General features: G+C 36.9%; 1 protein-coding gene across 13 annotated transcripts in view; it reads right to left on the bottom strand.

Annotated features, from left to right (window-relative positions):
* MBD5 (methyl-CpG binding domain protein 5) overlaps positions 1-25,233 on the bottom strand; it is a 171,709-nt gene that overhangs the window by 69,027 nt on the left and 77,449 nt on the right. For 7 of the 13 annotated variants that reach the window (XR_012777168.1, XR_012777167.1, XM_075512223.1 and 4 more), the window contains exons 3-7: positions 22,184-22,328; positions 17,710-17,899; positions 12,992-13,049; positions 4,113-4,364; positions 3,683-3,817 (exon numbers count right to left, since the gene is read on the bottom strand). Coding sequence is in view for 11 of the 13 variants with exons in the window: in XM_075512223.1 (XP_075368338.1) it covers positions 3,683-3,795 (113 nt within the window). In the remaining 2 variants the exon portion in view is untranslated. The other 6 variants (XM_075512225.1, XM_075512229.1, XM_075512224.1 and 3 more) reach the window with 6 other exon arrangements.

Raw genomic sequence — 25,233 nt, 5'->3', positions numbered from 1 at the left:
AGAGAACTGCCCAGGTCGAATATGTGTAACAGTTACAGTTCTGAGGGCAAGCAAGATAAAAGAGCAATCTAAAAATAACGGTACAGGTATGAAGTGATAGATAGGTCAGAAAGCCAAATCTTCCCTGTCTTAAGCTGAAATACTTGGGAATGGGGGAAATTACTCTTTATATTTATGTATTTATTTAAATTTCAGTCATAGACTGGTTAAACCATGATGGTAACCAGCCAAGTGGTAACTACCATTACCACATTTTAACTCGGTGAGGATCACTTGTTCTCTACTTCGGTTCCGCACCTCCAGTGCCGGCCGATCGCTTTGGACTTTCCCAGCCTGTCCTGACTATGCACACAGGAGCGACTGCTTGCCCCAGACGAGGTCCACACCTGAAGATGTTTACCATGGGAGAAACTCAGATTGGCATTTGCTCTACACTATCCCATCTACACGCAAAATCTCTACGGACACTTTCTGCGATGCTTAAAAAGCTTGCGTTAAATGGCATCCCTGGGAATATGCTCTGGAGTCAGGATGTCATTTTATTTGCACTGGTAAAAAAGGCCTGCTGAGCAGCAAGGGTAAAGCTATATCATCAGAGTTCTTTTTTGTTTCCCTACTTCTAGAATAAAGCAATTTTAAATAACCTTCCTTGGCATGCAGTTTGTCTGGGAAATCTGGGCACACGTATCCAGTTGAGGCACAAGGAGATCCTGGAGCCTGGAAACAACAGACCCGTAAGGCACATATGTACTGCACCGACGATCGGTGGGTGTAAAGTAAGGTCTGGATGCTCATGCTTACCAGGAGCGCACACATCAGCCCACTGAATCTGTGGCATGTGGGATTCAGCATCCCTACTGCACATATATGCATGGTTATTTGTCCACAAGAACAACAAAATTTTAAAAAGGCCCAATTTTTCTGTTTCTGCCTTGTTCCTGGGCAGACCTATGTAATTGCGAAGTATCTTCTGTGTGCACAAATTTCCTCACACTTCTATACTGCAAAGGATAACCCACAGCTTTCTTTGTAGGAAACTACCAGTTTTTTTTTTCCAGCACTGAGGTCATCCAGGAGTTTCAGGCCTCCCAGAGAAACAAGAAAGAGCAAATTATAAAATATATTAGGATCTGTTACTGACAGTTGTGAAATCCGTTCCTGTTATTAAAGAGCTTTTCTCAGTTTATTCCACTGATGACTATTGATGAACAGTAAGCTGAAGAAGAGATTTAGGTCCTACTTTAAGGCAGCAGCACTGTTTTACTAAGAAAAGCACTGAGACTCAACTCAGTGCTTTTACCAGGTAATAAGAACTAGTCAATTAATGGATTTAATCCAAAGCAACTGTTGACAGTTGATAGAAAAGCATGCGTGCTCTATAAGGAAGCACAAACAGAATGAGTCCTTATTCAGCTGGGATCATCTATTCTAGTTAAATCATGTCAGATCTTAATATATACACTAATTTTCCCTTGGATAGCTTTTGAGTCAATATTGTTTGACCTTTCATTCTCTCAATAAATGCTGTGCATATTTTCAGGGAGGTTGTTCTTTCGGAAGGGCAGTGCAGCTCTAGAGCAGGTTACCCACAGAGGTTGTGGAAGCTCAATCCTTGAAGATGCAGCTGGCGAAACCAAGGGCTGACCTGACTGAGTGCTGCGGATGCTCCACGTCAAGCAGGAGGTTGGACTATTTGACTTCCATCCTTTCCAACCAACATGTCCTACCCTGTGCCTTTCACCAAATAAGAATGTAAGAGCCATGGACCATATCCTGTGCATTGTCTAGCCTTCCCTTTCATTGGAACGGCTTAGAGAAGGCAATCAGAAAATTAACCACTGGATTAAACAGAAAAAAAAAAATACATGGGCAAAACTTGGGAAGAGGGCAGAAATAATACAAGCCTCCCCAAGCTGAAAAAGGCAACTGGTAAACTTGATTAATAGGGTCAACTAGAACAAAAACAGTGTTTTGCGTAAGGCAATTCAGAACAGAAATATTAAGAAAGTCCCCCTGAACAAAGAGAACATATGTAAAAAGAAGACAGAAAAGCAAATAACTGTCAGAATTATACCAACATTTACTAGTTTATAAACATGAAGGATATATGCTTGAAGAAGCAGCACAAGCTTCGTGGCCTGCTTCTTACAGCCACACAAGATGGAGTTCCAAAGCAGGTAAGATCATCAGGTATATAAAAATACCAAAGCATTATATGTTCGGATGCCTGGATATAGAGATGGCAGGGAAAAAAACCCAAAACCCCACCACTTTTTCTTTCTCATTGATTTTTAACTAAGGCAGAGGCCCAGTAAATTACAGCTGTAATGAGAAATACAAGGGGAAGGCGATTTATCTTTGACATGCATATCACTGACATGGATTTTGTTTGATTCTGCTAATTGAGAATACAAACAAGAAATCCTGGAATGCGTTCGATCTTTTATGGTAGTTTAGTGTAAAATTGGAGTATGCTTTGACTCATTAAAGAATTTTGTATTGGTAGCACATAAAATGTTGTGAAGAAGTGGTTATTTTAATCTCAAAGCAGTGGAATAAGATTAAGCAAATAACAGACTGATAATCATTTAGACTTCTGTGATGTAAACCTGATGTCCCCATGTTTTGTTAAACCTAACTTTGATCTTTTTTCCAATAACATTTAATTTGTAGTCTGTTTGTCTGAACACATTAATTTAATAGTAATTTCAATACATTTCTTTGTGACTGTTCCAGGGTGAAGCAAAAAAATCCAATAAGCTAACAAAAAACCCCAAATAAAGTACCTAAAACTTTGGATTTAGGCTTATGCTCCTGTTTTTTTCTACATGAGAAATGCGCAGAATCCGTAGAAGTAAATCTTGCTGGAGAATGTCAGTGATACTGAACACAGGACCTTCACAAGGCATATAAAAACTGATGTTTTCTGCAGCTACTAAGTAGTTACACCACTTAAATTTACCTTCAAAAGAGAGTAAGTAAAACACAAAAGTATAATGGAGATCTGGAACATAAACCCAGAAAAGACTTAGGGACGAAGAGCTCCCGAATGTCAGGATAAAGTTGCATGGCACTGCATGAACTGAGCTGAAGACGTGGTGCTGACAGGAGAAGAAAGTCCCACTCCACCTTACCTGCCATGAACTGTTTGCATGCCTGAGCACTGCTTTGAACTCGACCGGCAAAGGCTCTCATAAAAAGCCCATGCTGGTGCAAGGAAAAGGCAATGCCTACACATCCGGGAGTAGGCAAAAGACAGCAGAGATTTCTCATCATCTCAGGTGTGGCATATAACTAAACCTCCGGTTAGTTTCATTGTAAATGGTTTGAATAATAAAGATATTAAGTAAGGTTAAATCTGCTACTTCTCAGCTTTAAAATCCGTATGACAATAATAAGTAATAAAGAACTATTCATGCCTAAAGCAAAATGTATAGTAAGTTTAATCAAATTTTCAGGACCAAGCAATATTAGATTTCAGAGTACGTTAAGGGCATGCAAATGGCACAACTGACACAAGTGGACTCCACTAATATCAGCAGAAAAAATGATCTTGCACTCCCAAAAGAATAAGCCCTTGAAGTTTTTGAGTACAAAGGATTAGCTGAGTCACTAATTTACCACACGTTCCGGCAAAACTACAACAAAAACAAAACCAGCGACCGCCTCAGATAAACCTTACCTGATGTAGAGCACTCCACTTTGGTCCACCCGTCGCTGCCAACCAACGGGAACTTGCACTGCTGGTGGCCCTCCATCCGTGTCCCCTCCGTCACACTCCTTTCCACCATTCATTTTTCTGTTTCTGTTTATGAGTCTTCAAAGATATCAACAGTAAGATGATATCCTTTTACTACATGTCATCATGGCCTCCCAAAGAAGGCCATTCAGTACACTTTTCCCCAAATTGTACAAAGTGCATTGGGAGGCTCCAGCTCAGTTTGAAACCAAGTCCTTAAAAGTGGCCATTTTTGTTAATGAGTCAGTTTCCCATTATAATCCACATTAAATATGCAATGTTTAACTCCTTATATATTCATAAGGATGAACTATATAGATAAAAATTAGTGCTTCCAACTTGGGAAAATCATAATTCACCAATCCTTTGTTACCTGTCAGAAAGGAGAATGGGGAAAAGGAGAATTTCTAGTTCAACAGCATGGCTCCAAGCTTGATGACTGTCTAAGATAACTTGTATTTTGTGAAAGCTCGTCTCATTTTTATAAATATGAGTCAGATCTAATACCTCCAGGTATTATACCCTTTATATGCCACATTCTTTTTGTTTTCTTTTTATCTTCCGTTCATTATCCAAGTGGTCTTCTTGAGTTTCTTTCATGACTCCCTGGCTCCAATAAAACAGCCTGAAAAATACAGATACAGAAAACACATGAGCCATTTTCTGAAGTCTTTCAGCCCAGTTCAGTAACTCACGAAGATGTATACAGCTGCATCCATTTAAAGAGCTTAGAATCAAAATTTTAAATGTCAACGGAACCATCAAAATAAGGCTTAGGGTAAATATAATCCTGCTAGCATATTCTATTTATATGTGGATGCAACGGAGCTACGTCTTAAAAGCTATGAGAGTGCAACTGTTATTAAATAGTTAATGTGCAGTTTGGGTGAATCAAGGGATGTATCTTTTAACTGAATAGTTCCACATATGCTTCTGTTCAGAATTATCAACAGATGACTAGCTCAATTAATGCCCTTTAAAAACTGTTTATAAAACTGAATGAATTTAATGTGAAGGAGGCTGCTTCTAGGGTTGGTAATAGCCATCAAAATGGAAAAACCCTGCATTTAGACTAAATTAAAATAATCACCTTACAAAAAAATTGTATAATAAAAAGGGAAAAGCCAGCATCAATGCACTGATCTTAGAATACCCATGAAACAATCTTAATATCATAAGTAATAATTCGCCCCATATGATTATACTGTATGAGCAAATCTTCACAAAAGAAGTTCAGAATGACGCGAACTGTGTTATTCCTCCAAAACAGTTTTTCAACTTGACCAGGTGAGACTTAACTCTTGAGACTGGACGTTTTATTAAGGTGAGACAAACATGCAATATGTGATTCAAATAGTAAATACGTCAGGAAAGACAACAATCCTAGAACTCAAATGTAAGATGGCATTGATGACTATCGTAGCAACAATGCTAACAGGTTTTATTTGGAATCGCATGCCAATTCTGCCTTATTCCTAATACTAATGTTATGCTAACATTTTAAAACATAGTGAATGTTACTATAGACCTGACTGATTTTAATAAGAAAAGGTTTTTTGAGATAGAAACGGAACATAAAGACTTAGGATCCTACAACATTTCTGCAACAACAGCACCAACAACACATTACGTCTATATTTAACAGTAACAACAGCTCCTTCCTTCAAGACCACTAAAGGAAGACTGCAGAGGCATAAACATACTCCTCAAAAATATTCCTGTAAGTACACTTATGCAGTACATTCTCTTTAGATGTGCTACTTATAAATGTAAAGTTCAAAATGCTACATAAAGAAAAAAAGAGCCATGGTATTTACAAGAAGGATGTGGACTACAAAGGAGCCGGCTGGACATCCCCCCTTGACTAAGGTGCTGAAATCTAAAGAATAGAGTGTGATTTTCAGAATAAAGAGTGTGATTTTCTGCGGGATGAAGCCTTCTAGAATAGCCTGGCACTGTTTTGCAGGGAAATGTTTCAACTTTCCTATACTCCGGAGCACTCCAGTAGGAAGTAATCCTTGGCCGGCCAAAATTGGGGAAGGGATGAGGAGACTATGATGAGATGCTGCTCAGTGACAGTGGAGAGGTGACCGAGTACCAGCTAGCGAAGGTTAGAGTCAATGTCACATCAAACACCTTGCCATCTCTCATATGAAAACAATCTATCCTTTAATCTCTAAATCTGGTACACAGAAATAGGATTTGGAGAGCACTTGGCAACAGTTCAAGACCCTCTCAGGTTTGCAGTTTAGAAGTTTTGGTGTTTGATTGGTTTTATCCTCATTAAGAAGGTAGCAGATGACGTTTCATCAAAACCAAGGCAGAATTTACCTTCAAGTTTCAGCATTATTGCCGACTGTTGCACTGGCATTTTTATTACAGGTCCCATGGAAGGCTAAAATAGGTAAATAATTCCCCTATTATTTTTAATGAGAATTAACTTCCTAAAGTAAAATCAGAATCAGCAAATAGATATTTAAAATACTGGAAGCGCATAGTGCAGAGAAGGTTGCTCATCTCTTAGCCAGCCTTGCTGTGGCTCATGTTGCTATTTAGGGCAATTGCACTGGATCCATTATGAGAAAATAATAGCCATCAATTTCTTTTTTGCACAAGCAGCAAGAGACACTTTGAAGTAACCTTATATTTCTACTGGTTCTGCAATGCTCTGCCTCAGCTAACATCCCATTCCATCACCACTGTAATACTTATCATCATCTAATCAGATAAACCATTTTTCTGTACTGCACATAGCTTGAAATAGTACTAAAAGAAGCAAAAGAATTCACTTAACTGCTTCGTCTGTGGAAAATATTTAAATATTTTTACTCAGTACAGTGAATTGGAATAAAATGGCCGCTTCAATCATATACCTTCAGTCAAAGTTTATTGTTTGTATGACTTTTTCTTGAGAAGTACTAAAGAACTGTAAACTAACACAAGGATTTGAGTGATGTAAAAAATAAAATTTAATCAGAGCACAGGTATGATGATCCATTTTCCATTCTACTCCAGGAACAAAAATACTTCAACCACCACACTCACCCTAAGCAGAAATCAGTGAGCAATGCTATTCATATCATTAAAGTTTGACCTTTTATCTTGTAATTTACTGTGCCGATACGCAAGTTGGGGTCTGTGAGGACACACCGATGTGCCTGTGTGCAATGAATTAAAGAAAAGAGGGCTAAGGCTCCCTGGAAGCTTCTTAGTGCACGGCTAATCAGTGTGTAACTAGCCATGTAGAAGTACACAGCTAACCAGTCTGTAACTAGCTATGTTTTATGTGTTTATAGGAAAACGGTCATGGAAGTGAGATTTTTTTCACGGAACCCCAGCACAGTTCTGTGCAGACTTCCACAAACTGCAGGCAATAAAATACCCAGTACATGCTGTAACCATTGCACGTTTCTATTGGGCATGAATGGCAAAAGTAAGAGGTTGCCATCAATGTTTTGGTACAGAAATCCTTCACCGAACTGCATGTGCAGAGTTGATAGGTGTTATTTTATTTAACCGCATAACACCATAGAAAAGTTAAGCATAGTACAGGTCTCTCCAAGAAGGGTTAAACCTCTCAAATCTGGTTCAACAAAGGCCACCCTTTGCATTTCCCCAATAATCAGTTATCAGCCAAACAAAGAAAATGCAGCTAAGGAAGACAGCAGAGAAAAAGAGGACGAGAGTCACCTAAACCAGGCTGGGTCTGGCTCTTTTTCACCCTGCCGTGGGCATAGGCTGGTTTTATAACACGTTTTATACAAAAAGGCAGCCTAGACGAGAAGCTGCAAGTTTAAAGGGACAACTGGAAGGGACGGTGGCACCGCTCTTTAGGTTTGGGAAACTGTTCTGTGATTGAAAAAAGACATTTAAATCCCAACAGGGACCAGCCTGACTGTGAATGCTCTCACATACAGAGCATCCATTTGACTACTCAAGGCTTTACATTTCTTACCAGTCCAGAATCTTCCAACTCGATGGCAGAAAAATCCCGTCCCTTTTGATGTACCATTTTCCCCTTCTCCATCAAAGTATTCTAACTCAAGTACTTTGGATTGGGTTAGAAAGTATTCGGATTTTGGACCAAATCCAAAGTATTTTGGACACTGGATTCTATCCAAAGGCCTGATTTTCATCAACCCATGTAATAAATACCTCTTCTCTGTAATCTCATAACAACTCCAGACAACTCATGTTATCTCGCCACGAGTAACACAACTTTCCACATCTAAATCAATTACTTCTTTTTTCTGTGCGCCAAGACATGCTGTTTAGATTTGTTTTGCAGTCCAGTTTCATTACAATATGCTTAAAAATATTTCATTGGAGAACTATGCAAAGCTACACTGAATTGTTCCCCCCCTTTAGCCCCCTCACACCCCTCCCCCCATGGAAAATTTCTTCTTAATTTTCATATGCTGAAAGTATGTTTTCAATTTTTAATGCAACTGTCTCACTTTTTGAAATGTTGCATTTAAAGAAGCCTCTTTGCACACTCAGCTGTTAATGTTTACTTCAACAATTTTTTAGTCAAATGGTGAAATAGAAAAGTTGGTACGAAGTAAAAAGAAACCTCAATTAGCTACTAATAGTCTGGATTCAGATCTATCACAGATGATATAAATACCAATATAACATTTCTTTTATTAATAAGTGGACGTAAAGCCAGCTAAGACAAATTTTGACAGTCTACTGTTGCAAAGATGCTCCATTACTTTTTTCTTACGTGAACTTTTAAGTGTGCGTAACAATTCCGTGTATCACAGAGAAAGGCTACTTAGAGGTCTGTGATCAACGACTGCCTCTCTGATGCACAATCAAATCATGGTGTTGGGGTTTTAGAACTAACAGGAAGTTTTAGCTTCTTAAAAAGCATTATTTTCAAACCACGCAGAGTTAAAATGAGTTTTTATTTAGTTATCGCTTGCGCATTATTAATCTGTTTAAGTCTATCAAAGCAATTAGTTAGTAGGCTTCTCCTGTATCATCTAATTAGATACAAATGTTGCATCACTTTTTGGGAATGCTTTTCCTTTTTGAAAAGAAGCATTCTCTTGACTAATTAGATTGGTATTGAATACTTTATGAAGGCCTATTTTTAGGGGAGTGATTCAACAAACAAATGTGCCTAAAGTATAAAGGAAACCTTTCTTCCATCAATCTTATCTCATTGTATTGGTATCCAGGATTATAATACAGCTGTATACATGATATACTCTGGCCTTTGGTTTGAGAAAGACAACTTCATCTCGCTCATAAATACAGAGTACTAAGAATACATTGCCACAACCAGAAAATTGATCTGCACCGAATGACTTAATTAAAATGATACATTTTAAATTGCCCTAGTGTCGAATCAGTTTATACTAGTCCAACTACCTTTGGTATTAAATTATTTTGAACTGTATAAAGGACAGTTTTATTATGTACTATAACAAGGCTTATGTATTCCTAATTTATACAACTTTTAATGCTATAGAACTTTTTAGGACTGGAAGACCCCAATTTAACTACTCTATAAAATGATAGCTATTTGGATGAATTAACTCATAAATAGCAAAAATTTCAAGAGTCCAGGCCACTGCACCTATCTCTACAACCACAGCCAGCGATCTTTACCAGTAGCCCACTGGTCATGGCCCAGCTCAGCCAGCCTTGCTTAACTGCATGTGGATGGACGGAACCCCGTATTATTTGGTTTCCTACGCTGCCAGATTACATGATCAAAGCAGTCTCTTCAGACCTACTATTTAAGAATCTACACTAACAAAACAATAAGGAAAAGATTCACATGGAGAAAGACTGATTTCCGTTCACAGATCCTAGCTGATCATTAAGAGCACACAATATGAATCTCTTCTCTTGGAGCACTTTGGACCTGCCTGCTGTTAACTAATCAGAAGTTGTAACCTTACATCTGATATCCTTCCTACCAATGCTCATAGTGCAGGTAAAAAGTGGAGTTCATTGAGCTGCAATGTACCCTCAATTCAGGAGATTTAACTGTGTCATTACAGTTGTCCAAGGCAATGGCTGAACTGGGAACAAGCGCGGTTCTTTTAGCATCCTTTATTTAGTGTACGTATAGTACCCAACCTCAAACTTTCTCGGAGTATGACTGCCTTTTAACACATCTATCTGTGTAACTCCCATAGCTAGGAGCAATGGAGGTCTTCACTTCCAATGAAAGAGCGGCAAAAGTACATCCTTTGTGTCTACACATGCACATATGCATACACACAGCAGCTCTGAAAGGGTTTTGACAAAAAGCAAAACTGAGCTACACGACAATCGAAAAAGATGGCAGGAGACAAAGGGATTTTCTTTGTAAACCTCAGCTCTGTCTACTCAAGAAGAATTTAATAAATACAATGGGCACCCGATAGAGTCCCTACAAGAATACAACAGAGTCGTAATGCTCTTTCAGGCCTTCCACCACATTAATGTTTTTCTTTATAAGGGAAATAGGTCAAAACTGTGTGCATGTGAGACAGGCCTACTCTACTGTCAAAATAACGTGAGCACTCAGATTTTTGAAAAATTAAGACTAGTATTTGGTATGCAATTTAAATCAACCAAGTTATTCTGTAGATAAGAATTATATCACCCTTATCAGACCCTTGCTAGGGAATATTATGAAATAGAATATTACTAACCTATATGTTAATAAGAAGTGAAGAAATGTTATTACATCCACTTTGTCACTTTAGGGGAACTCGTATAAGGAAGGGAGGATCTTGTATAATATACAATGTCCATATTCAGCAACCTACAAATCTAGGAAAAGCAAACCTGGGCTTGCATGTTTTCTCTCTTTTTTTTTTTAATGGCCAAAACCCATTCATACATTTACTTTTCAATGGTCTTGTTTCAATCTGCAGACATAAAGCTCAAACAGTCTTACACAAACTGGTTATTGTTTTATTTTCCGAAACAAGAAAGCAGAGGAGTTGCATAGTGAGGTTCCTAGCTGGGGATTTTAAAGGACTAAGCTTTCTATAATATAAAGAGAAATTATACTTGAACTCTTTCTGACAGCTTTGCTACAGTTCATTTCTATTTTCTTCATCATGCAGCGATGCTACATCATCAGTTCTGCAACTGGGAAGACCACTTTTTCTGGGCTTTCTTTGAATACGAATTTCTGTCCCCTCCAAAACCTATCTTGCTATAAGAAAGCCACAATTCTTAAAGTATCACCTGCAGTAAATTCTTAAAACATTTGATTTTGTTGATGTAATGCTTTTCCAGAATTTAGTATCTTGGAACAAGCATGAGTAGATCTTAATTCTTTGTGGCTTCAGGTATCTTTCATGGTTATAACACTGAAACTTGCCCATACCAATTGAGATTCTGTTAGCTCTATAAGAAAGTATCAAGCTCTAGAAGAGTCTATCAGGGAAAGTTACCATGACTCCACATCAAGAAAAAAACATGACTGCAAAATGTGGAAGAAATCTGTGCCTACAAGAGAGAGAATTCAGACCTTCCAAGACCGACTGCCACAACAGAAGAGGATATTAAAATAGAAAAATCTGCTTGGTCACTGTGGGATCACTCTCGCTAACATAACACACAGATTTATTAGAAAATGACCGCTGCAGACATTCACATTCATCAGAAAAAGTGATAAGGAAGTTAAAATTAACATAAACTTAGAACCCTTACAGCAATACACTGATTATTATGAAACGATTTAGCTATAAATATTTTAAAGTTTCAGACCAAAGTTAAAATTACTTCAAAAGGAGATCCAAGCACATGAATAAACAAACAACAAACTTCTTTCAATTCTCATGTTTCAGGCTTCCAAAAATCTGAAATTATTAAACATATTTTTGTAACGGTTTTATAATGAAGATTATAGGAATTTCAGGAGCATCTGATACAGAATGGTCTTAAGGTATCTAATAAATAGATGCAGAAAATAAATAGGTAATAACTATTTGTAAGTATTCAGTTCTAGTTGACAGCTTTGCTGTGCATTATTGACTTACCGGTTACTAGGGAAATATAAATTTGTGAAAATCAAAAAGTTAATTCTAAAAGCAAAGAATATTTAATTGTAACTTTCAAAACCTGAACATGAAAACTCAATTAGATTTTAGATATGCAGTTAAAAAAAGGAAAAACTCAGATTGCTGCAAATATGGTGAAAGGCTCCAAGCTGCTGGCATAACAATTACCGGATTAGCCCCAGATCTCCATTAACTGTGCACTGCGATATCAAAAATTAAGCAATAAATGGTAAAAATGAAAACCATACTCCCATATCTTAAATGCAGAGGCCTCAATAAATGATATAAACCTCCTTTGTATTAGACACCTGATGTTCAGGACACAGCAATATTTAAATCAGTTGAACAATTCACATTCAGTTTCTGTGCAAGAGAATGTCAGAAACATAGTAGGATTGCAAATTAAACCTGTAAATTATGCTTTTGTGCAAAGTAATAAGTCACATGACTATACTATTTTTAGACACAGGGAATTTTTTCTCCAAGTGCTATTTTTTAAATTGTTTACTGAATTATGTATCTCTACTCAGCAATTTCCCTCATGAAAATACTCTTAAGATACTAAAAAAAAAGATAACCTAGAAATCAGCTATTCAGACACCTTAATGCAAACTCTACAGCCTTATCTGGCATAAATGTAATAGTGCTTGAGAGCTTGGGCTGCCTCTTGAAATCTGGTATGCTACGAACCTGTACAAGATGATAGATGAATCTCTAGCATTAGTAGATTATTACTCACTGTCTTTCAGGGATGTCCTAATTGAATGTGTAAGTATTTGGAGAATTTGGCCCTGCTGTTCTATTTAAGAGACAGACGGTTCTCTCTGTTTTCTGAAAAAGGACCCAGAAGTTCAAGGATATTGAAACAAAAAAAGTGGGTGATTTTAATCCTTTTAAATGCTTTCACTCCATGAAAATTATGACAAATATTTCTTTCTTGATATACAAGAGGTCCATTAATTGTAAGTTTAATAATTTTTAAATTAATCTCTATGAAGATTTGTATACATGACCTTTCCTTCTATAGCTTCTTCTTCTACTTCCACTGGTCTGAGTCAGCTGTTTTATGAATATACCATTCGATTTAAAAATAATCTTCCTCACCCTCATATTAAAACTTCACATTTGGTTTGTTATTTAAGATATATGAAATAAGTAACGCAAATATAAAGGACTTTTTAATATACTAATTAACAGTAGGGCACAGGATTAAAAAAAAAAAAGCAAGCCTGACCTTTTTCCTCATTAAGCATTACACTGAAGGTGGATATGTTCATCTTGTTCATTCCAAGCTGAAAAACAAAGAATCAGTTGAAACAGAAGATAAGCAATAGTAAGCAATACAGTCCACTTATGATGTTAATATTAAATGATTCTTAATTATTTCCTCATATTTATAAACACTTAATCAGAGAGGTTTCTTAGAATATTATTTCTCCTTTGAAACTCTGAAATTAATACCTGTTTCCACTTATTCTGTACACGCTTCATTTCCATAAAACATCATGAGCAGAGAAAATATAATCTCATATTTAAGAAAATGCCAATGTACAACTTATTTTTAAAAAATCTACTCCACTAACGTTAAATCTGTATTCCAGCAACAAAGATGGCAAGGTTCTCGACTGCACGCACGCCACTAGTTTCAAATAAGATTTTGTGCTTCATGAGTGAAAAATCTTTTTCCTGTGTGGTTGTCCCATTCCCTTCACTCAGAGATTTACTTTTAAGAAAGCCAAGGTATTTTTAGCCTACTAAAATGAGCAAAGTACCTAAATGTTAGTGTCTGTATATTTTTGGGTTGAATTTTTATATGACAATTATCAGACATATTCACACTGACACCTTAATAAGGATAAATTTCATTGCCCAATAAACTGTGAGGACTGCAGTCTGGCTCCGAGAAAATTAAACATTTGTTTTTATGATAATAAAAAGCATTCTATTCTCTGCTTCAGTACAGGGGTTGTGAAACTCTCCTTGGAGGTGTTTTGCCATCCAAACACGACATCGTTAGGTTTCACGTAGAGCAAGATGGTACCTGGTAACGATGCTCAACTCTGTCCTGCCAGGTAGCCATGGCTTTGCTCACTCGATGCGCTATAAAACCTGATTTTACTGCATGCGCGATAGACTGCACATACGCTAAGCTAGACAAAAAAGGTTTGATTCTCTTCAGAAGGAACTAAACAAAAGGGTGAATCACATTCAAGCTTGACAAGTATAAGAGAATTCCACCAGCTCGTCAAAGCAGAGAAAAGAAAAAATGAGAGTCAGGACCACAGGCACCCAGAAATTAAAACCATGTGTCCCTTTAAGGATGCAGTACATCCAAGAGTTTAAGAACAAAGCTCCAAAAATGATGAGAACCTAGAAAACGCACTACTTCATCCCAACCGAAGGACAACGTGTTGTGCCAGATACTAACTTAAAACTCAAACAGTCCTTTATTCTCTGAACAGGCTTGAAAAATGTCTCTGGAAATGCAGACAGTAAGGACATAACGCAGATATTTAGCATGTTCTGGCACCATGCTCCAAAAAGTGAGCTATTGGAAAAAATGTAGGCAAAGAACCATTTAGTCAGCTCTTCATCACAACATATTTAAAGCTTGATCAGAAGAAATTCATTTAGTAACACAAATACATTCTGTCACAAAAACCCCTCCATAAACAAAGCCATTAATGTCATGAACAAATGCCATAAACTCTTGGCAGAAAAATCTAAGAAATATGAATTCAAGCTACAAACAGGTACGATAGCTTCCCACATTTGTTTTGCAAGTATTTATTTCTTACGTTACACTTGAGCCTACCATCTCGATGGAATCTGAATTCAAGGAAATCAGTGGCAAAAATGCGAAAGGTTGCTAAACCTGAATTTCACTCCATTTTAAATAAGAGCTTTTCAAAGCATTTCAAAGCATTTTATTTAAGAAAAAAGGTCCTTTGGTTCCTTATTTTGTAATGAAACTGCCACGCATAAAGACTTTAAATACCACGTACCTTAAACTGAAGTATGCTATCGGTAATAGAAAAAGTTTGCAGGGAAACAAAACAAAGCTAATCCCACAATCAAGGTGCCAGAAATACAGAAACTGAGGATCTGAAGAGGGATCTCAGGAGAGCAATCTGCTCAGCCCACTGCCAATGGCAGAAGGTCAAAATTATCAAGATTGTCTCTGAAAGCTGCTTCTTTATGCATTTTTAAAATTTCCTATCATAGATTTCATGACAGTTATAGGTAAAATATCCCAGTTTTTCATCCACATTTTCAGTCAGATACGAGGTAAATCAAAAAACCTTGGACTGTTTTCCCTTTACATGTATCCTAAATTATCCTTTGTGCAAACTGAACTTGCTTTTTTTTTTTTTTTAATTCTACAGAACAACTGCCACCATTGCTTTTCTAAAAACCTCTTATCTTTTTAAAGCCTTATGCCCATCCTACAGTGTTCTCTTTTTTCCTAGAATAAACAAACCCAATCCTTTCAGCTGTTCTTTAAAAGTCCTGCTTTCTAAATCCGTCACTAGCTTGTTGCTCTGCTTTGCCTTCTTCTGGCTAATACAAATTTTCTTCAAAGGGCAGTGTCCAGTACTGCAAAATACATTCTACCTGAGGTCTCACTGACAGTGAACACATACTGGGTCTTGTGTCAGACACTGGTATTATACACTGGAAAAATTTCCAGCGCTCTAGGAATGAAGATTCGTGATTTTTAATTTTTTTTCCCAAGCTCTCCAATTGTCTTCCTCTTATAGAGGGAACATGCAATGGAAACTCAGAAGTTTCTGAAAAAGGTACTATTTTTAATGCATTTTCTCAAGCAAAACATGAGTGCAGAAAGTAAGAGACATTTTGAAGGAGTGATGGAAGGAGAAGCTCCAGAAGAGAAGGTTTAGGGGAGATCTTACTGCTGTCTTCAACTAGCTAATATGTGGTTAAGGAGAAGATGGAGCCAGAATCTCCTCTGAGGTCCATAGTTAAAGGACAAGCAGCAGACCCATGTGGAACAGGGAAAGTTTTGAATACGTATTAGGAAAATTAAGGCTGTGAGGGGATCTTCTCAATGAGTATGAATACCTGAAAGCAGGGTGCAAAGAAGATGGGGCCAGGCTCTTTTCAGTGGTGTCCAGTGACAGGACAAGAGGTAACGGGCACAGACGGAAACAAAGGAGGTTCCGTCTGAACATCAGGAAACACTTTTTTACTGTGAGGGTGACGGAACACTGGGACAGGTTGCCTGGAGAGGTGGTGGAGTCTCCATCCATGGACATACTCAAAAACTGTCTGGACATGATCCTGGGAAACCTGCTCTAGGTGACCTTGCTTGGCCAGGGGGGTTGGACAAGATGACCTCCAGAGGTCCCTTCAAACCTCAGCTGTTCTGTGTGACCTCCAGATATCCCTTCCAACTGATATCACTCTATGGTTACATGATAATTGTGTCTCATGACATCCCCAGCTACTGGTTTTGCTAACTTCAACAAGAAGCATGACATAGTGCTTCAGTAATACAAGTGTATACATCTTTTCATCCAACACTATGGAGAAAAGAATCCCTTCACTTACACACTCAACAATTCACTTATCTCACAATCCAGGTTTTCTTAGAGACACTTGTCTTAGAACCTGTTCACATTGCAGATTCACCAAATTCAATTACAACATGAGAATAACATTCTCCTTGGAATGCCATGAAATCTGAAAGCCGGCTTTCAAGAATTTAGAATATTAAGTGTGGAAGCCAGAAAAACAAATATTTCTAAATATAGCCACAACGTTAGGTTCCATAGGTACAATTTACAAATGCAAAGGAAAAAAATATCAAAAGATCTTCCAAATTTTTATAAAATCCTACCAAAGAAGATTGCTCTTCTGTTAGCTCCCTCTACTGAAAGGGACAGCTCTCTAAAAAAATAGAGCTTCAAAATGAGTTGTGAACATCAAGTATTCTGTGGGAATACTATACATATCAGTTCAGAGGTGATCAGACAGAATTCTGTATTTTCTCTGAAGAAGAAAATACTGATGTGCTTAAAAACCTTATTTTGATGCAACAAATATAGTATAGACACTACACTGAGTCATTAAGATGTCGACACAATCTATATTGTAGATTAACATAATTTTATTTAAAAATAAAAACGTACACATTTCTTCAACTGGGGCACTTCAGATTAGGGATCTCTTCAGTCTTTTCTGGAGGGATTTAAAAAAGCTTTGGAGAAATCTTAAAGCTATGGAATTAGCCTGGTATTTATAGCTCAGTTTCCTAGCGTGTTCTTTGAGCTTCCTAGGACGTTCTTTTTCTCCATCTGCTGGTTGTTGACATAGTATAACCTTATATTTTGATCATGAAAATGTATAAGAATAAGAGCATTTCATTTTACATTTTACTGTAAAGTTCTGGCTTCATCTCAGGGCAAGGCAGCTACACTTTGCTACTACAATATAATCTAGGTCAAGGATGGTGCTGCATATTTTCTGATACAGATAACTGGAGTTCTATTGTTTAATTATGTCAAAATATATTACTACCAATTATGACTAATACGCCATATGAATCACACTGTCACAAAACGGTAATTTTCTTACCATTAAAATACTGTGCTTCATATGCTGTTTCAATACAATCTGTTAAATCTAGGTCAAGAATGCTTTTTTCCTCTTTGTTCTGTTATCAAAAAGGTCCACGTATGGGTGCACTGTCTATCTCGTACAAAGATATGAATTGCTAAATTGTTTACTCTTCTACTTCAGCACCATTAAATGTTGACGATGTCTGCTGTTCTTCTGTTTAACTTTTTTCAACGTTGGCTCAAATCTTTTGTATTATACTACTTGAAAGACATTTTGCAACAAACTTTACTACCACAGCATAAAACCATCAAAACAAAATCAAAAGTTTCTCAACTTAATAAATGCATTGATTTACTTTTGAATACTTACCTACATTACTCCTCATGGTCTTGCTTCTAGTTACCTTGGGGATCTTTAGGCTTCTTAAAATTCTTGATGCACTTTCAGCTTTGCTTTATAGTCTCCTGTTTAGATCTTGATAATGGGCTAAGTCCATTGAGGCTGGCTCCTTGTCTTACTACACCCCTCATCTGAGGAACTCTTGCACCCCACGTTACATCTGTTGAGACAGTTGCACTATTTAAATTAAAGAATGAGCCAAATATTTTTCTTTCGCTTTTCTTGATTGCTTTATAAGCCCTTATCCAACTACTCTGTAGTATAAACTGTAATATTTGCTTTTAAAGAAGGGTAGGATGGCTCTGACTGGAACCGATAAAAAAAAGATAGCTTTTACTACATCATGGTGGTTCACTGTCCAGAAGAGTGAGTAGATTTCTATAAAAATGAGTATATGGATTTTTATGATGGAACTAGTACGCATACAAAAAAGGTCACTTCTTCAGACAACTTGAGTTGTACTGATGCATGCTAAAAACCTTTCAACTACAAAGGCAAGAAGTCTAGGCTTTAAAGAGTTACGATACTGCAAATGGCCTTGGTTATGCAAGAGGTTCCACCAGTACTGTTGATGAGCTTTATTAAATTAGTCTATTTAGAGTATTAGTCTATACTAAAAGACTATTAAATTAGTCTTTGCACAGGTACACAGATACTGGTGAACCCCCAGCTGAAACAGAACCTGGGTTATTCCATAACATCTGCCTGTTATTGAGCCATTTCCTTCAGAATCACCACTAAAATGTCCCTGCAGTCCTCCACTGGCTTGGGGTTCGTTAGGCTTTGATTGTGCCAGTTTCAATTTCTCTGACACTCCAAGGAGTTAATAGTCTTTGCAGGACTTTAAGTCAATTAATTAGTTCTTTTAGAGGTGAAATGGATTGGAGCTCATTAGGTTAAAGGCATAGCCAAAAGAGTTAACGTAGGCCTTTAAAACACTACACCTGAAAGCCTGAGGACTCAGTAAGGCCACGGTTGGGGATTAGAAATACACATTTAACAAATTCAGAATTATTGGGGATTTACATTTTTTTAAACTAAATCTTCAATTAAAATAGATGCAACATAGCCCATCAATCCTTCTTGAATCCTACAGAAAGTCCAACAAATTTGTTCTGATTTACAGATCACGTATTTGGAATCTCTTTTAAAGCCATTTGTCATCATAGTAAAGGTCTTGGTTGTTGTTAAAACCTTCTCCCCTAACAGAAAACCCGTTGGTACAAAATGTGAATGAAAAATTTCAGAAAAGCCAAACAAACAGGGTATAAGCACGTAAGTCACATAAAGTACACTGGCTGCAAATACCCAAGACAGTATTTACTATGATTATTAAAATAACTTAGTTAAGTTTGTAAGCAAAACCTTTTTGCTTTCTTGGTGATGACCTGCTGTTTGGCTTTCACTGACTTTTTTAGTACCACTAATTTAACCGAGTTATCAGTTGATCAGCATCTTCCCAATTTAAGGGCAACATTGAGGCACCGCATTTTGTAAAAATGGATACCAAAGAGTCTTGGTTGTTTCAGACTGCATTTACCTACCCAGTAGAGCCTTTCAACGAACAGTTTTTTCATATGCAAACTACTTAGAAGAAAAATCATTAACTCGCTAAAGTTCTTCCCCAACCAATATCACTTTGCAAATTAAGCCCCTATAAAATTATGAATATAAGTTTAGATTTTCTTAAAGACTGGGGCACTACACACCTTCCATGTTTAAGCACTATACGTTTAATGCTTCTGAACATTACAGGGCTTAATACTGAATGTTTTTATTTATCGAGGATACTAACAAGGTACATTCAGTCCATAGATGATATTAAAAATGATTACAATAAAAAAAATAATAAAACATCCGTAACAACAAAATTAATATTATTGCTATTAGTAAAACAAAGCCTCTTCCCCTTAGCTGAAAGGGTTAAACACCTTTGTTGAACAAACAAATCTGTGAGCTTATAAATGCAAGGAGTCATGGGGCTCTAAATACTGAATATATATGACTAAAAAAAAATACTGTGTTTTAGCAGGTGAAGAATTGGGGTATTCAATGGACAGAGCTGCCGTAAAGGTTACTCACAACGAAGTCAGACGTGCTGTGAAAGGAGACGACACAAATCTCACGGGGTTTGAGACACACTGAACTTTCTCCCGTGAAGCACCCACAGGACTCACAAGGTTCTTACCAATGGGCCTTAGGTACTAGCTTCAGCTTATCAAGAAACTGAATGCCAATGTTTTCTAAATTACTCCAGAAATCCTAAACCTTAAAATCTAATAATAAATGGCATAACTTAAACATAAGAATTTCTTCTTCAATTGTAGAAATGACAGAAACTTTTAACTTGTTTCCACTGTATATAAGCTGCATGAAACTTTCAAAGAATAAACATTTTTATGTAGGTTATTCATAAAATTATAGATAAATAAGAATGCATGGCTTCACAACATATCTTATCTTTACAGTAACAAAACAAATAGAAAGATGATATAACCTACCATTAAAGAATTTGCATACAAATATATTTTAGATCGTAATTTCCCTATGGATATTACATTCTTCAGGTAAAATTATTTATTAATGCTTAAACACATTGAACGGTATTGATAAGAGACATTTTTATGACGAACTTCCCTTGAGCATATAATGCTAATCACAGCAAACACTGTAAAACTAATTTACTGGAAACAATTTCAATAGATGGATGAAATAGCCCAAGAATGAAACCTAAGTCATACTAGGGCTTAAAATAACTAGGTCATTGACCACAGACATGGACAGTACTAAAGACTGAAGTAGCATCAGTAAAAGAAGCTTCTAATAAAAGCCTCAAGAAATCTACAGAAAAGCGTTATTAAAAGGAATTCAAATAAATAACCTGATTTTTAACTGATCATATCTAAACAAAATAGTAACAATAAATTAATGATAAAAATTGTCCATACTGAGCATACGGAAATGGAAATATGTAAGCAAAGATGTAATTAAAGTTTCTGCTGAAAAAATAGACATTACCTTAATTATGCCTATGCCATTTTCAAACTTACTAGCATCGAAATACTAGCACCACAGAGACAGATGACCAGCTACAGAATACAGTTTCATAAATACTAAGCATAGACTACCGGTGATAATCAAAAGGCTCCTATATGGCGAGCCAAGAGAATTTTTGTGGCTAATTCAATAGGCTCTGCCTTGCTGTTCCCCTCCTGAAAGTCGTGTTCTCATTCTCCTTTCAACCAGCCTTCCTGTCTTTCTTTGCTTATTAGGAACTACCAGTTTTTGTGATAAAGAATTAAAAATAAGCATTTGTAAAAAAAAGGGCAAAGGATTTTTTTTTTCAATTAAAAAAATGGACACTTGACATTGAAAAAAGCACTCATACTTCCAAAGTCTGCTATTTAATGTAAGGTGATTGTCGCAGCCTGTCCTAGCTGTTATTAAACAGCGCTGCACCATGCATGAAAAGACCAGTTTATCATTCAGAGATAAGTACAGGACTTACACAGTGACTACAATATGTTTATTTTTCGATCGCATACATATCTGTAACAATAAACTTCCCAATGAGTTCTCACCAAGTTGCAGGAATCTAATGGTGAATGTATTTCTGGGGAAGAGACATCTGTTTTTTCAGTGCATGTGCTGTCTCGTTCGCTTTGTGAGCTTTCTATTTACATAACAAGTCTGTGCTAACAGATTAAAAAAACCCTGTCCCCATCTAATCTCTTAAGATACATACAATATTCTTACAACTATGGTATTTGATGTATCTAAAATTAAAGATACTCTACTTTTCATAAGGAAAAATGAAAAATGCCCAAAAAAGATCTTCCAGGAACAAACAAACTCAATAACTTTTCAATTGTGCACTGTCACAAACGAGTAGAGAAAGAGAATGGCAGTCAGCCAGTTCTCTTTTTTCTTCAGGTAGGTTTTAAACATATTTCTTCTAAACCAATCAACTTGATTATTGGCTGTTTCTCAGGTTATTCTTCCCATTTACCCTGTGGCATAAGTGAAAAACGCTCCTCCAAAAGAGTTAATTCCAAATCAGAGCCATGGGCTCCATGCTGGAAAATATTGGCAAAAGCTGAGAGACCTGTTTACAAGCATCCGGTCTGATTCTGTCCGATTTTATCTTCAATAATTGCTATTTTTATTTTGTTAACTGGAAAAGTCACACAAAATTATATTTAGTAATTGCATCGTCTTCCATAATACTAAAAATAAACACGGTATATTAATTTCTAGGGGTGGCACTACATTACCGCCAGATAACCAACCCTGCCTAGAACACCAGCCTACTGAAAGCCCACCATTATTTTCTGACACAGCACAGAAAAGAGAAGAAACAATTTTAAAGTTTGAAATCCCTGTGTTTACTATCCATATATATGTGACAGGAAGAGAAAAAGTGGCAAAGAGAGAATTCACCTACCTCAAATCAGGAGACTGGTGGAGGTAATCCACCAGGATCTGGTGGGTCTCTGAACTTTTGGAAAGAATTAGAGAAGTGCTGTTTCTTCAAGTCTTTTTGTTTCTTTGCCCGTTTTGTTGTGATAAAGCCTTAAAGCCTCTTCTTCCTGCAATAAAATACACGTTGTACTAAAACAAGATTTACAGAAAGACAAGTTATCGATACCTGTGCTTCACGCAGACTGCACGGCTTCTCTAACAGACTGCTTTGCTACACAAAAACCATGGGTGCATTCAGAAAAGCAAACATTGAACAAAACTGGTGAGTTTACCTAGGCGCTCTCAATAGTCAGTGAAGAAAGGTAGAGTCCAAAGGGTGACTTCAATTAATCAAATCTGATCCTAAATACAGCTATATTCCTCTAGAAGGATCCTAAATGCAGCTGTATTCCTCTAGAAGGATCTCTCTTTCTTCACCGAGCATAAACACAGAATCAGAAGAATACCCTACTGTCCAAGGGTAGGCTCCAGCTCTGGCCATATTCTCCAGTGCTTTACACTTCTACAGAATTTAAAGCTATGGAAATAGAGCCCACATAGCTGGCGAATGGATAAAAGGACTTTGTAATGAGATATTCTTGAGAAGATCTACCATAAAACTTCAGAGAACTGAAATTGTAAAAAAGATGCCCAGTTTTGCTTATTTATATCTAGTTTATATACACACCTCTATATATACACTCACACACATACATATATATATAAATACACATAAAAACCCCAGAGTAGCTTAGATACCATTGAAAGTAGATTTTAGACTTGTAGGCATTTTTCCCTAAAATGCCTTGTAGATTTTTCGCCTAAAACAAACACAGCTACATCTAATTCTGTGACTTGAACATGTGACGGAGAATCATGAACTCAGCCTAACCAGAGCCTTGTATTTAATTTTATTCTTATAATCAGCATAAGCAGTTGGTGACAATATCTTTGCATTATTATGCTTGGACTAACTACAGGGACCACAGGATTTTCAGGTTTCCCCAACGGAGACCTGGGAAGACCTGGCTTCAATCAGGGCTCTCTTAGCTCCTCAGCAGAAAGCTTGAAAACTATGGGGACACCAGATTTTTTCCTTACTTCTTCATTTTCCTGGAACTTGGGACTGTTCTTGAGGAGGAAATCCACAAGGTGTAGCCCCTTACTCAGGTTAGAGGACACAACTCAACCCTCTGCTAAAAGGCTCCTGCTCCGGGCCAGGCGCTGCAGCTTGGTGCTGCTCCCTCTCTTCCGCAGAGGCTAACGCTGGTCCGGTGAATCAGATAAGGGAGCTGATTTGTGTATTTCTGCTGGATTAGTCTTAACCTAGATCGGTTCCCTAATCTCTGCGGCTGGAGGAATGGCTTGTGCTGGACTAGACGCTTAGGAAGGAGTGGCACGTGTACGGGAATGAGTAACTCGAAGTGGAAAGAGCAGCAGTGAATTTGGCTCATGCCAGTCCAAAACGCTTGGGGAAATTCAGCATGCTTGCTCATTTATTTTATTTTAGAGTACTGCAGTACTGAAAATATCCTCTCATCTCCTGTTTTCATAGGAGGACCTCAGTATATTTCATCGTTTAAATAAAAGTAATATTTAGCTGTCTACATACTCAAAATGTATGGTCCTAATTCTGAATTTTAACTGTTATAATACCAAAGAGCAGGTAGGCATGTCTAAAAAAATCTGTTTTGAGTACCTGACTAAAGTCATCATAAAGCTGTTGGAAATAATAATCTTGCTTCCTTACTGATTAGAATTCACATCTATTATCCGAATATTTGCTAGACACGGTATCTGGAGACAACGGAGTTAGAACATAACAAATGACATAAGAAAACGAGAAGCAAATATCCTGCCTACCTTCCGAGACTACCTTTGCGTGAACATACGGCCTTTTCCAAGTATACTATTCTCTTGTATGACAAGTTGGCCATATTAATATAACTTCCAAAATGCATTTTAACTGCCTAACAACACAATATACCAAGTGAAAAACATTAAAGCTAAAAGAAATACAATAACAACAGGCAGGTCTTTCAGAGAAGCTAATTTAAAAATTAGCTATAGCTATAAGGCTAACATACTAACACATTTGTTTTACTTACGTGATATATAGCTATAACGCTAACATACTAACATATTTGTTTTATGTATGTGATATATAGCTATAAGACTAACATACTAACATTTTTCACAGATTTGGCAATGGTGTCATTTGAGCGCATGTAGCTTTGAACAGAGAAGATGTAAGAAGGGATACTAGCTATTTTTTTTGTCTCCAGTTACAGGAAAAATAAAAGAAATGGAGTTTTAATTTGCAAGAGGAGAAAATCAGAGACATCAATTTAGTCAATAGTCTCAATCCTATAAATCCTGCATATCTGGTACTTCCATAAAGAAAGTGACAAGTACTAATAATATATCTTACAACCATGAAAAGACTTTTATTTTATAAAAAGCCTTGGTTTTGACAGGAAAGGCGCACGCTACTATTCAGAAACAGCATACATGCAATCTTCACCTGGCAATTTAAAAACCGACCGAAAACAATCAAATTGACAAATAGATCAGTTTCCCACTATAAAGAAAATCACTCCCATGTACAACCCTGGGTAATAAAGAGGTAAGCACAGTGCAGGCCCATGTACCCCAGCACTCGCCTTACCTAACTGCTGGTTGCTATGGCAAGCATTTGCCTGTATTTTGTACATTAAACAGTAATATGTTTTCTGCTTCCTTGTTCTTGATATTTTGATGAAGTTAATACTCAAGATTTGGACCTGTAAGGCATGGAAACGAAAGGGTCTCTCAAATAATGATGCATTGCAATTTCTTTTGGTTGTGTGAAAACATCTTAGCATTAATAATTAATGAAGAATTTAAAAATTATTTTCATTCATCTGTAACACAGCATTTTAAAAACTTGTGATTTATTTCCATTAGCTACTTTGCATACCTGTTGTACGTGCGCTTCTATTTTCTAGCTCACAATGGAAATGTAATCTACTTTTCTCCTTCACTGATCTTTAA

This window comes from Mycteria americana, chromosome 9 (assembly GCF_035582795.1).
Source record: "Mycteria americana isolate JAX WOST 10 ecotype Jacksonville Zoo and Gardens chromosome 9, USCA_MyAme_1.0, whole genome shotgun sequence".
Taxonomy (NCBI): domain Eukaryota; kingdom Metazoa; phylum Chordata; class Aves; order Ciconiiformes; family Ciconiidae; genus Mycteria; species Mycteria americana.
This window is presented reverse-complemented; position numbering and strand designations above follow the sequence as displayed.